We start from the raw sequence: 13401 nt of genomic DNA on the forward strand, positions 1-13401 counted from the left end.
TGAAGATAAACCTATGAGAAACCGAGCAACCATAATCTGTTCTTGATGATCTTTGTGCTGCGAACAACAAAAAGGCCTGTGGGCATTGAGTCTTTCAAATGCTGCTTTGACGAAGGTATAATACTGAGCCAAGGTCTGATCTCCTTGCTGCAAATTATATATCTCTTGTTCGACTTGCAGGATACGACTCACATTAGTCTCTTGAGAGTACGTATCTCGAAGGTTGTCCCACATCTGTTTGGTTGTATTATAATAAATTAGACCATCTGCAATATGAGGTTCGACACTATTCATGATCCATGACATAACGATGTCATTATCTTCGTCCCAAGTAATATATTTTCCCACCTTTTCATTTGGTTCAGTTTCCAACAGAATATGTTTTCTACGATGTCCAGATACCGACATCATAAAAGTTCTGGACCACCTGGCATAGTTAGTTTCATTCAATCGCACAGAAGAACCATACGAGAAGGGATTTGCAAATGCCTTGTACTCCCCAATAGCATCATTTTTTGAATTAAGTTTCGAAGCTTCACCCATACTGAGTAGTATTAACAAGATAAGAGATATATTTGATGCTAATACAGCTGCAAAAAAAAAAGGTTCACTTTCTTAATCACTCAGATTTTGAATCTGGGATGTTCATCAAGCACACGGCAGTTGACACAGGAACAGCGTGTTTGATGATCACGTGTCAGCCAATTCCACGACCACATAATATTGTTTCACCATATCAAAAACCAGTTCACGCCACCAGAGCAAGAAAAACAGTGTGTTTCACGATCATACGACAACCTAATTCACGGCTTCATTAGGTTATTCATCCCACATCAGAAGCAATTAAAAATTAGATCAGAAATGTAGTTCTGAGAAAACCAGAACATTGAACACGACCTCCAAGGACAAGATTACTTTGTTCAACTGCATACGACACAGACATCCCACGACTGCTTCATAAAAAAAACTTTCACAATCTGATATGAGCAACTGCACACGACACAGAAATCACACCAGCCTCCAAAAAAAAATTTAACACCTGCTCCCACGAAACATGATTTACGGCAAGTCAACAAAAGAAAAAAAATAATTTTTCCGACATCCAGATCCATGGTATGATAGAAACACCCAACTCTGCCGCAACCAGATTCAGTTGACGCGCTGTCACCGTGACCCAACTCTGCCGCAACCAGATTCGGTTGACACCACCATCACCGTGACCTTTAGATCTGGTTACAGATCTGTGTCATGACACAGATCTGTAATCAGATCTATGCAATTAGAAGAAGAACAAGAAATATGCACACCTGTTTACTGTATATAATTTTTTTTTTAGCCTTTTTGGTGTAGGTCGATCACGTGCTCACGCTCCCGAGATCCACCGCTCTGATACCATGTGGAAACTTATCTGAGGTGTGCCAAAACCGAGGCAGAGAGAGAGAGAAGAGAGAAGTCGGTTGAGAGAGGAGAAAACTCGTTAAATTCTATTAGGGCTAATCTCCTCATTAAATAGAGAGACGCCACTATAAAAAATTACTTACAAGTCCCTCTTTATTTATGAAATATCAAATAACCTACCTTTGAGAAAACTTACGCTTAAACCTCAATAGGACAATTAATCTTAACATTTCTAAATAATTTTGAAATTCATTTGACAAATATTCACCACCCGAATCGGATATAAGGATAGAGATGTTGCTTAAAAATTGATTTTTGATAATCATATGAAATTTTTTAAAGAATGAGAAGACATCGAATTTGAAATTAAGAAAGTATATCCATACATATCAGATTCAAATCAATCACCAAACCTCTACCTGCCCCGCAGTTCCGATTCTTGCTCTCCAAACTCAACGTCTGTCCCGGACCGTTGTATTTGCGAGGGGATGTTAGAGTACACGATCGACATAGCAGATCCAGATCAATTATCAAGGTCCATCCAGAAGGCCGATCAAAAAAAGAAAGTCTTCAACGCCAAGGAGGAGATGACGATTTGGCCTCTCACAAGGAAAGTTTCATTGGGACTCACATTTTGGCCTCTCACAAGGAAAGTCACATTGGGACTCTTGCCATACAAGGAGAGTCATTTAAGGACTCTTACCCAACGTGATATGTTACCTCTTTTGGTTTCCATTCAGTCATGTATTGAGGCAACCATTGTAAATCATTATAAATACTTCAATGGAGGACGTCCTCACCGTGTGAGTGTTTGGTGAGGCTTACCGTGGATGTAGGATCATCTAGATCGAACCACGTAAACTCTTGTGTTGTCGTGTGGCTGTGTTTCATGTGATTCGTGTCATATTGTGCTAGTTTAAGTTCAAACTCTTGAACAGTAATTCTAAATCACTATAATTAAAAACAACAAACAATAGAAAGTTAGAAATTAAGTTGAAATGACCCGTAACCAGCAATCCCTATAACTATGCATCCAAGAAGGTATTGAGTTAAACAAGGAATCAGGATATGTTCACCAGAAATATTTAGTTATAACTTTAGATGAACGGATTAGCAGGTGTCCTCAACTATGCCAGAGTGACATGCTACTCAGGGTCTATGCCTATATGGGACATGAATTGAACACATTCAGACATAATGATATGACTCAGACACATGGGAACATTAGTTTAATATTTGTTAACAATTTCTATATTATATTTCAGCAGAAATGTATTTTTATATGTTTAAAAAAAACACGCCCTTGTGTCCTCTTTTTAAAAAAAAATCACGAACTCCCGTAATGGGTGGGGTCATACCCATATCTTTGTGACACAGGTCCTCAATGACATACATTGAAGAGGTTGTTCCAAGAAAAAATGCTTCTTGGAAAAATTTGTACCTATTGCTCAAATGTAAGGATTAAACCCGTTATGGTTTTCATTAGCCTTCTGTATAGTTTCTTCCAATTCGTCCTAGATGAGTGCATTAGTTATTAAATATTGTAATGTTTATGTTGAAACATATTGTACGCTAACATCTTAAAAAAAGCAGCCAGTGCGCCCATGTTTCAGGGTGTTGGTAAAGGGAAGACTGGAGATGGTCCTAAGCTTCTGCCTTTCGCCTGAAGTGGCTGCTCTTAAGACCCAAACCCATGTTTCCACACTAAAAGCCAAGCATTTTACCATTGCACAAAGCAATGGCCCTCTATTACCCTATGTAGGAAGACAAATATATATGCAAAAAAAAACAAATCTTTGAGTTTCTCCTTCTATAAAATATATATGCAAAAAAAAAAAATCTTTGAGTTTCTCCTTTTATAAAATAGGCATCAACATTTCCTGAGTAAAAACCATCTATACAGTTTTCTTAGTCCAAACTCCAAACAAACAACAGCTATTTCCCACTCTCTCTCCTTCATAATGCAAACTTCAGAAACAACGGCTAAAAGCAAAGGAAGACGAACAACAATTGCAGAGCAAAACTTCACATGGTTCATCACGATGCATGTCTCTCACGCCAAAGGAAACTAAAAATCAACAGAAACCCATTGGAATGCAAGCAAGAAACAATCAATTCACTACCGTCGGCGCCGCCAAAAACTTTTCATCATGGCTCAAAATCAAAACCAAAAGCAAAGAAGATTATACCTCAAAGGGTTGCCTTGATTAAAACCAAAGCTAGAATTGACAATCATGGCAACCCAGAAAGCGATGAAGATGAACAGGAACACCAAGTCCCTGCATTTCCTGTTGTGACTGATGATACCATTGTGCTGCTGAGGATCACCATTGGGGTGCCCTCCAGATGTAGGGTACCTCCCTATGATTGCCCCAAGAGGACCCCCCATTCCTCCCTCCCCTCTACCAGCCAGAAAGCTAGGCAAGTTAGGGTTCCCTCCACAATTGATGAGAGAGAGAGAGAGAGGGAAAAGGCTGAGCAAGTGTGAAGAGAAAGAGGGAAAAGGCTGAGCAAGTGTGAAGAGAGAGAGAGAGGGAGTGGGGAGTGACTGTGCAGGGGAGATTATCTTTTGACGGGCAATTCCTGCATTCTTTATTTAATGTCTTTTGGACAAAAATAGCTCCGTCGGGAACAAGTGAACAACAGCATGCACTTTTTTAAAGTGACTAAAGTGTTCAAAAAACAAAAGCTTTTTACCAGTATGTCTGGGAATTACCATTACTGGAAGAAAGTTAACCAAGTGTTTAGTGAAAGAATTTTGCAACATATGAAATTTTACAAGCCACAAAAAACTCAAGATTTTCAAAATCTTCAGCATTCCAATAAATTGGAAAATAAAGACAATGTTATCGTGATTTCCGTCAGAAAAAAAAAAACAATGTTATCGCAATGCTGTTGTGATTTTTTTATATTTAGTCTTAAGGTTTACATGTTTTTGCTATATTTTTATAATTTTAATTACTAACTTGCCTAGTTTTTTTTAATATAAAAAAAAACAATTTGTTGCAAGGATTTCTCCTTGGTCAGTTCGGGCAACGAGATTTGTGGGTGTGTCCGTTCCACTCCCAATGAATGCAAGATCTCCAGCACCCACCGACCCAAGTTTTCTTTGTCATAACCACACAACAAACCGACAGCACAAGGCCAGCGACGGTCATATTGTATAATAACCAAATTAGTGATTACATTTCTTCTTAGGCGTAAATCTCACTTGATTGATGGTTGTATGTGCAAGGATGGCAGTGGACGGGAAACGGGGCCAGCCATGCTCGTCCTGTTTGGACTGAGGATGGATGACATGAAGAGAAGAATGGATGAAGGATGGAGGTTAAAATTAAAACCCATGCGAAAATGGAGGCCGGGATGAACTTACTCTTGCCCCTGTCCCGTCTCATCTCTTTATCGAATCTCTCCTCTAACCTTCTTCTCCTTGAGCTGCGCGAACTCTCATTTTTCTCTTTTTTTTTTTCTCTAACGACCGAAGTTAGTAATGGCGAAAAAATCGAGAAAATAGAGGCCCACTCTGCCTCACACTGTTTGGACGGGGGATGGAAGACATGAAATGAGGAATGGACAGAGAATGGAGGTTAAAATCAAAATTCATGCTAAAATGAATGCAAGAAGGAAGGGCAAAATTTTAAGACGGAGCAGGAGGGGTGACCTTGTCCCCCGCACTCACATCGGTCCACTGCATCTCTATGTATATGTGGGCTTCACTCACACATCTTAGGTGAGATGCATGATTTTCAAGTGAGATGTGCGATAGAACCCAAATGTTATCACTATCGGTGGGTGCGTATCTATCTATAATTATCATATCATTATAAAATTGATAGGATTCACGCTTGAATTGGCTACTTTTTAAATAAATATAACAAAAATACTTAAATTTACTTTTTAAAATTATTTTAATGGCTTTAACATGTGTCACGTTCTAACAAGTAATCATTTTTAATTGTTTTTAATCTGATTAAGAATGATTCACTTGAGTATAGGTAACGGTCGATTCACCTGAATAGTTGGCGAAATGATACAATGCTGATAACTGACAACATTAGTAGGGCCTGTATATAACCAACAATCGATAGTATGACCACAACTGCTCTCTTAAAAATAGAATAACACTATAGACCCTACGGGTTGAGCACATCCAGCTAGCAAGTGGTGTATTAAAGATGGTCCAGATAAAGAATGTTGGATCAAATCCCATTACTTTCAGAATGTCCTTGTTGATTCTCACATGCAGGGGCGGATCAACGCTGTGGGTAGGGTGGTCACGTTACTACCTTGACACAAAAAAATCCTCAAGGGGGTAATGGGTCCCGAAACCTACCTGGGCGGGCGGTGCCCACCATGACCTCTACTGAAGGAAGTGCCCTAAGTCAAGGTGGTCACCACTCATCAGTGTGACCTCAAGCCGAGTGTGTGTATATATATATATATATATTCTTTTGACTCCCTTGACCCCACAACCACAAGAAACATGTGATAGGCTCATTGGTCATGACCCACCTTACTTAAAGTTTCGAAGAGCTTTGACCATTGCCCTTGGTTCAAAGGCAACCTTCGGCACACCGCTGCCATAATGCACACAAAATCAATTCCTCTCTCTCTGAAACCAGTGTCTACATTCAACCATCAGTCATTTGATTTCTTCTTTTTTGCATGTCCTTTTTTATTATTAGGGTTTTTGATGTTTTTTAATGATTTTTATATTATGGTTTTTTCAATTAGCATATGAAATTAAAAATGTTGTTTGTTAGGATTATAATTTAGGTTTTTATTTGCTTTTTCTTAAATAGCTGCATTTTAATAAATAGGATTTATGACTTTTTGTATTTTTTTTAAATTAGCATTTAGGTTTTTAATAAGATGGATATTAATTAGTTACTTTTTTTAAATCAATATTAGACATGATCCACATGCTTGATTTTAGATAAAAATTTGATGGTTTTGTTATTTTTTTGTTTCAATTAGCTTGTGTATGTAAACGACGAATGATGTTTGCTAGGATTGAGTTTTTTATTCAGTTATTTTTAAATAATATGAATTTTAAATGAGGTTTTAGAGTTTTTAATATTTTAGTAATATTTAGATTTTTTTTTGTATTTAAATAACATGAATATTTAATTTATGTATTTATATATATATATATATTAATTAACATTAAAAATGATTATACATGCTTGATTAGCATAAATGCACAAATGATGATATAAGAATTAGGGTTTCAATTTTGGATTATGCTTTTAGGGTGTTATGTATTTTTTTTAATTAGCATTAAACATGAAGAATGAATACTTGACTTTATTAGAACTTTGAATTTTAGAGTTTTTTTTAATTAGCATGTATTTATTTTTAAATAGCAATAATCATTATTTCATCTTTGATCTCTTTTATAAATTGCTGTTTTTTTGTGTTTTTTTCTTTTTTGTTTTAGTATTCAATATATGTATATTGACATAGTAATTATTTTTTTACTGTGCATTTGTCCCCCACCCTATTTAAAATCCCTGAGGTCTGCCTTTGCTCATAGGACAGGGGTCAGTAGAGTACTCAGACCCTACTTAGTAGGGGATGGGTCCATTAAATGACCCATATTCTTAGAATGGTTGTAGAAAACAAATAAAATAAAAAATAACTTTATAAAGTATCATCTTTTGTCTCATGAAATTATTGTTATTATTGTGCTATAATTTAAATGCTGTGTATTTTTCACTCTTTTCTTTTATGACTAGAAACCCTCGTGCAAGGGAAAACCCCAAGTTGGGCCCCACGTCCACTTTGCCTTACATGGCCCCACCCCTAAAAACTAAGAACACACTTGTCCGCTAGCGGGGTTCGATCTGAGATCTTCAACTCAACACCTTCTCAAACCCCCGTTGGAACTTTTTTTTATCACTTGCGTTGAGTGGTTGTTGGTTACAACTACACTTCGGCCTTGCTAAGTTCTGTGAAAACTGTATCCAAATTTTCAATAATAGGAAACAAAAAAAGTGTGTATCAGGCCAGAGTGAGCTTTGACAGATTACCCGTTAGAGCTTGCTCTGATGTCATTCATCCATGCGATGAAGGGCATCCTAAATACCATGTCTTGAAATATTTTTTCAGCCGTTCATTTTGCAAACCTTAGATGCCGTTCATGTAAGGCATCGACAGCCCTAAAAAAAAGTTGGGCCTGTTTAGAAGACAGTCCATCCATATGCTGAGTCCAACCAACCATGGTGTTTTGGATGACGTTCAACATCATGGAGACCTTTGAGCTGATTCGTACTCTGCTAGAAACAAAGGAAACTGTTAAAATGGAGTGGGTGTTGTGTGTTCCCCAAAGAACACAAATTCGCGTGTTGTAGCGTGCACGGAGGAATATCTTGGGACCCGTGATAATTCATATGTCAATGTTGTTCATGATGACTTTATAATAAAATAACATATGAAAAAGGTAGATATGCTTTTGACAGAAATGTCCTCCCGTAAGATAGATGTATTGGACAAAAATGTCCTCCTGCTCCCCATATATAGATTTGCACGTTCCACCTGTGTTTTTAGCTTGTATTACAACACATAGCTGCCTTCTCATTCCTGCCTTGTGTTATAAAACATTCTCGGGTTCGTTCCTACCTCATCGAGATAACTATAAATCGAACGATGGGTTCGATCATTAGTGGGCGTCATAGAGGGATTTGTTGGCCATCTCTTTTTACGGTCATCTCTTCTTCTTTATTTTCGTTAGGCAGTATGGAAAAAAGCAATGTCGCACAAACATTCCAACAAGTGCCATTAAAGTGTGGTGATTACCTTTCCGTGTCATCATGCTATTGTTGAAGAACGTATGTCATCGTGAGTGTCATTAAGGCATTGTTTTGTTATTGCAGGTAGATTTTATCGTTTCGATGGTTGGAAACTTGAAGATATTTGTAAGATGCTGGGACCTGTTGATTAGAATGCTTGGTTACAAATGCGAGCAAGAGCCTCTACCCCATCCGGCATCGTCCATTCACTCAGTATATGCAATGTAACGCAAATCGCGGTTATATCGATTTTTGAGATATTGTTTTGTTTGTTAATATCGATTTGTAATATATTATGTTGAATTGTCGTATATTGATCTGTAAGATATTATGTATTTTCTAGTGTCGATTTGTGAGATATTGTTTTGTTTGTTAATATCGATTTGTAATATATTATGTTGAATTGTTGTATATTGATTTGTAAGATATTATGTGCTTTCTAGTGTCGATTTGTGAGATATGGTAAACGGTTGTTAATATCGATTTGTAATATATTATGCTGAATTGTCATATATCGATTTGTAAGATATTATGTGTTTTCTAGTGTCGATTTATGAGATATTGTTTTGTTTGTTAATATCGATTTGTAATATATTATGTTGAATCTTTGTATATCAATTTTTAAGATATTATGTATTTTCTAGTGTCGATTTATGAGATATTGTTTTGGTTGTTAATCTCGATTTGTATTATATTATGTTTAATTTTTGTATATTGATTTATATGATGTTATGTGTTTTTCAGTGTCGATTTATGAGATATTGTTTTGTTTGTTAATATCGATTTGTAATATATTATATTGAATTACTGTATATTAATTTGTAAGATGTTATGTGTTTTCTAGTGTTGATTTGTGAGATATGGTAAACAGTTGTTAATATCGATTTGTAATATATTATGTTGAATTGTTGTATATCGATTTATAGAATATTATGTTAAATTGTTGTATATGATTTATAATATATTATGTTGAATTCTCGTATATCGATTTGTAAGATATTATGTGTTTTCTAGTGTCAATTTGTGAGATATGGTTTTGTTTGTCATTATCTAATTGTAAGCTATTATGTTGTTGCTTTGATACTGTGATTTATTCAATCGTTTCTTTGACTTGCTTAACTAATCGGTAGCCGTTGTTATATGCATCTTATATAAATTGTAGTAAACGTATGCGTTGACTAACGTAAATTGATATTTTGCTCATGACAGTGTTGAGCATATCAACTAGTTGCAGTGAAGATGATGTGTCTCAATCACTGGAAAGTCATGGAGCAACGAACATCTGTACTATTGACGCACCTAAATAAGTGAACATGTGCACTAATGATACACATGATAAGAAGGGTGCATGCATTAGATTCACTTTAAACTTGAATATTCCAGCAGACGAAATGCAATTCGATAATGATATTCCAGCAGACGAAATGCAATTCAATAATGAGGTAGACAATCATGACAGTGCACTTGACAAAGGTGCAGACACCTCAAGTCTACATGATAGTACACTTGACTTTGTTCCCATAGAGGGAATGCAATTTAAGAATGAGAAAGTTGCATATAAATTTTACAATGATTATGCCTTAAAACTTGGATTCAGTGTTAGAAGGTATTCTTGGGCAAAAAATGCACAGGGTGTCGTGGTGAGAAAGGCATATGTTTGTTCTAAACAAGGTTGGAAGAAGTCAAGTTGAAATCCAACAAAGAGTAAGCCGAATTCAAGATGTGATTGTCCAACGAGAATGGTGTTAAGAAGACTTCCGAATAGAAAATATGTAGTTCATACTTTAATCAATAATCATAACCATAAATTAGCCTCTTCATTTATGACTCTTATGTTAAGGTCACATTGTAAAGTAACTTAAGTGCATGCTGCGATTGCTGAAATAGCTAATAGCGTCAACATTGCACCAAGGAAGACATACAATTTTTGCGCGCACATAGATAGTGGTTGCAAGAATATATCATTCACACCTATGAACCTAAGAAACCATTTGAGAAGGAAGATGTCAGATAATATGAAGAATGAAGGAATATGTTCTTTGGTTGATTACCTACAGAAGAATTCAAGCAATGACCCTGGTTTCTTTAGTGCAATGCAACTGGATGAAGATGGGTATGCTGTGAATATGTTTGGGCAAATTCAAAGTCAAGAGTAGATTATGAATGCTTCAATGATGTGCTTATTTTTTATACGATAGTGAAGATTAATACGAAACAGTGGCTATTTGTGCAGTTTGTCAAAGTGAATCATCACTCACGGAGTTGCATATTAGGCGATGCTTTTTTTGTATGACCTGACTAAGAAAACCTTTGAGTGGTTGTTCAGAGTATTTACACAGGCAATGAATGGAAAACACCCTGGAGTTGTACTTAGAGATGGTGATCATGCAATTGTCGCTGCAGTGTCTCATGTATGACCATATGCACATCATCGCCTATGTTTGTGGCATATCTTTCAAAATGCAGCAAAGAACATAGGACACATTTTTAATCAGAAGACAGGGTTTAATAAAAAGTTTAGAAAGTGTGTACTTGAGAGCATGTACGAGGTCATTTTTATGTCTGATTGGGAGCAAATGATTTAGATGTACGACCTTGAAGATTGTGCGTGGTTACAAAATTTACATGTGGACAAAGAGAAGTGAGCATCGACATATGAAAGACAATACTTTTGTGCAGGTATGATAAGCACACAAAGAGTTGAATCTATGCATGTCACACTGAAAAAAACCTTGTATTCATGTTTAACAATGTTTCACTTCATGGAACAGTATGAATTAGTTGTAGACGGCCTTAGACAGAATGAGCTTGAACAAGATGTAAAATGCTTCAACACCTGCCCAGTAACTTTGGGCATAAAAATATTGACGCAACCTATAGATCTTTATACACTAACTGTATTTGAATGGATTAAGAAGAAGGTTATATAGGTCATGAATTGCAACATAGAAGGTCGTATGCAATATGAGAATATGCACAAATACCATGTTGTACGGGAGGGCGAAGAGCAACAAAAAAAAGCACATGTTACGTATAATATTGACAACAAAACAGTTGAATGTACGTGCAAAATATTTGAATTTAAAGGTATTTTATGTCATCATGCATTAAATACACTTAATCAAGAGAAGATACAAGAAATACATGAGTCAAATATAATACGAAGATGGACGAGACAAGCAAAGAGTAAACTGCTAGATACAAATAATGTTAGTCCATTTGGTGTTGATGAGAAATGTGACATAACCTCCCGTTACCAACAACTATATAGGTCACTTATATATGTTGCAGATTTGACATCAAAAAGTGAAGAAGCCTATGTATGTATGAGAAAAGTGTCAAGAAAATTACTTAAAAAAGTGCAGTTAATTCACCATGAGTTTGTTACAGCTCATGAAGACCAATCTAAGAAAACAGGATCGAACAACGTAGGTGAAATTTACGTTTTCCCTGACCCTTATGATAAGTTGCGCTGAAGCGTCAACATCATCTTTGACAAGTTAGGAGTAAACCTTGTAGATTATGATGAAAATATTCACCTAGCGAAATGTATCAAAAGGAAACATGTCTCTAATCGCAGTCGTCAAAAGATAAAGGGTACACTGGAATTGGTTTGCAAGAAAATGTGTAAGAAATAACAACCCCTAAGAAACCAATCCCTTCACATGAACAAGTATGTAATACAGTATATTGCTTCTCATATAAATTGTATTACGTGCAACTTATCAATATCTAACTTGTGTAATTTTCAACATGCAGCAATACCCTACAGACGTGTATTGCAACGTTAAAACTTGCAATCCCTCTGACCTGTTTGAGTGAAACTTGTAAGATATTTGTATTATGATTTTCAAACATATGCCTGCAGAATTGACATTATTGTGATTTGCGTGCTTGAGGTGGCGATTTGTGTATTCAACACACATGTGCTAGGTGCATAATTTTGGTTTATGGATCAATGTGAATTTTGTACACAGTCTTACAAAATTTGTATACACAGCCTACAAAATGTGTTACAAATGTCTGTACACAAAAAATTTATCATGTTTGGGAAATTGAATGTTGAACCAAAAATTGTTATCTCTCTCTCTCAGCAGTAGAACATAACCCTCTTCACGTTATCCTTGAGAACAGGTAGATGTTTAAAATGACTTTCTCTTACTTCTGGGGGCCTCGCGTCCTTCGTTGCTTTCTAGGTAATCTTGCAGTCTGGGGCTTTGTATATTTTGCAATTAGAAAATTCATCATTTTTTTGCACAGTTCTGTGCGGAATTCAGGAATATCATCTTTAAAAAAAACGAAAGTCAGACCAATATAGAAATGTAGTCAGCAATATTATAAGATAATAAAACATGTTTAAGTGTACAACATATAGAGGTGAATTCTGGTACTCATCGATAGTATATTGTTTCACTATACTTTATTACAAAGACGTCACAATCAAAGCCATTATTTTGTAAAGTAGCATCATCTGCGACGTAAAGCCTCCATGGGCCAATGTTGACACCCAACATGTCTCTGAAAAATCCAACCTGTGTTTTATGCAAAAGCAAGTAAATTTTGGGTCACGGTAGAAGATACAATAATCTTATAGATAGAAAATTACCAAATGCACAATGTCACGGTCTACACCAATGTTATAGTCAAAGGAGTTGTATAACCATATTTTTTGTTTTTGTACATCCAACACATATAAAACCCAATGCTTTTCTGATTGCCATAATGTAGCAATCAATATCTGAAAATCGATGTTAAGAATCAACATATAAATCGATATTAAGAATCAAAACAATATCTTAAATCGATATTAGGGATCACATATAAATGAATATTAAGAATCAGATCAATATCTTAAATCGATATGTAAATTCCTATTGATAGCTTAAAATAGATATTAAGAATCAACATAGAAATTGATATTAAGAAACAAAACAATCTCTTAAATTGATATTAGGAATCAACATATAAATCAATATTAAAAATCAGAATAATATCTTAAATCGATATGTAAATTCCTATTGATAGCTTAAAATAGATATTAAGAATCAACATAGAAATCGATATTAAGAATCAAAATACTATCTTAAATCGATATGTAAATTCCTATTGATAGCTTAAAATAGATATTAAGAATCAACATAGAAATCAATATTAAGAATCAAAACAATATCTTAAATCGATTTAATATCTTGCAAATCGGTATGGTCATAAA

The 13401-nt window shown here is 35.5% G+C and overlaps 1 protein-coding gene across 1 annotated transcript in view; it reads right to left on the bottom strand.

Moving 5' to 3' along the window:
- The window catches only part of LOC149845102 (choline transporter protein 1-like), a 46705-nt gene extending 42779 nt beyond the window's left edge, over nucleotides 1–3926 (bottom strand). Inside the window, exon 1 of the mRNA XM_089995512.1 lies at nucleotides 3588–3926. Within this exon, the coding sequence (XP_089851638.1) occupies nucleotides 3588–3787 (200 nt within the window). The 5' untranslated portion in view covers nucleotides 3788–3926. The remainder of the gene's footprint in view (nucleotides 1–3587) is intronic.
- Between the last annotated feature and the right edge of the window lie 9475 nt (nucleotides 3927–13401).

Source organism: Nuphar pumila, chromosome 2, assembly GCF_984573655.1.
Source record: "Nuphar pumila chromosome 2, dmNupPumi1.hap1.1, whole genome shotgun sequence".
Lineage (NCBI taxonomy): Eukaryota > Viridiplantae > Streptophyta > Magnoliopsida > Nymphaeales > Nymphaeaceae > Nuphar > Nuphar pumila.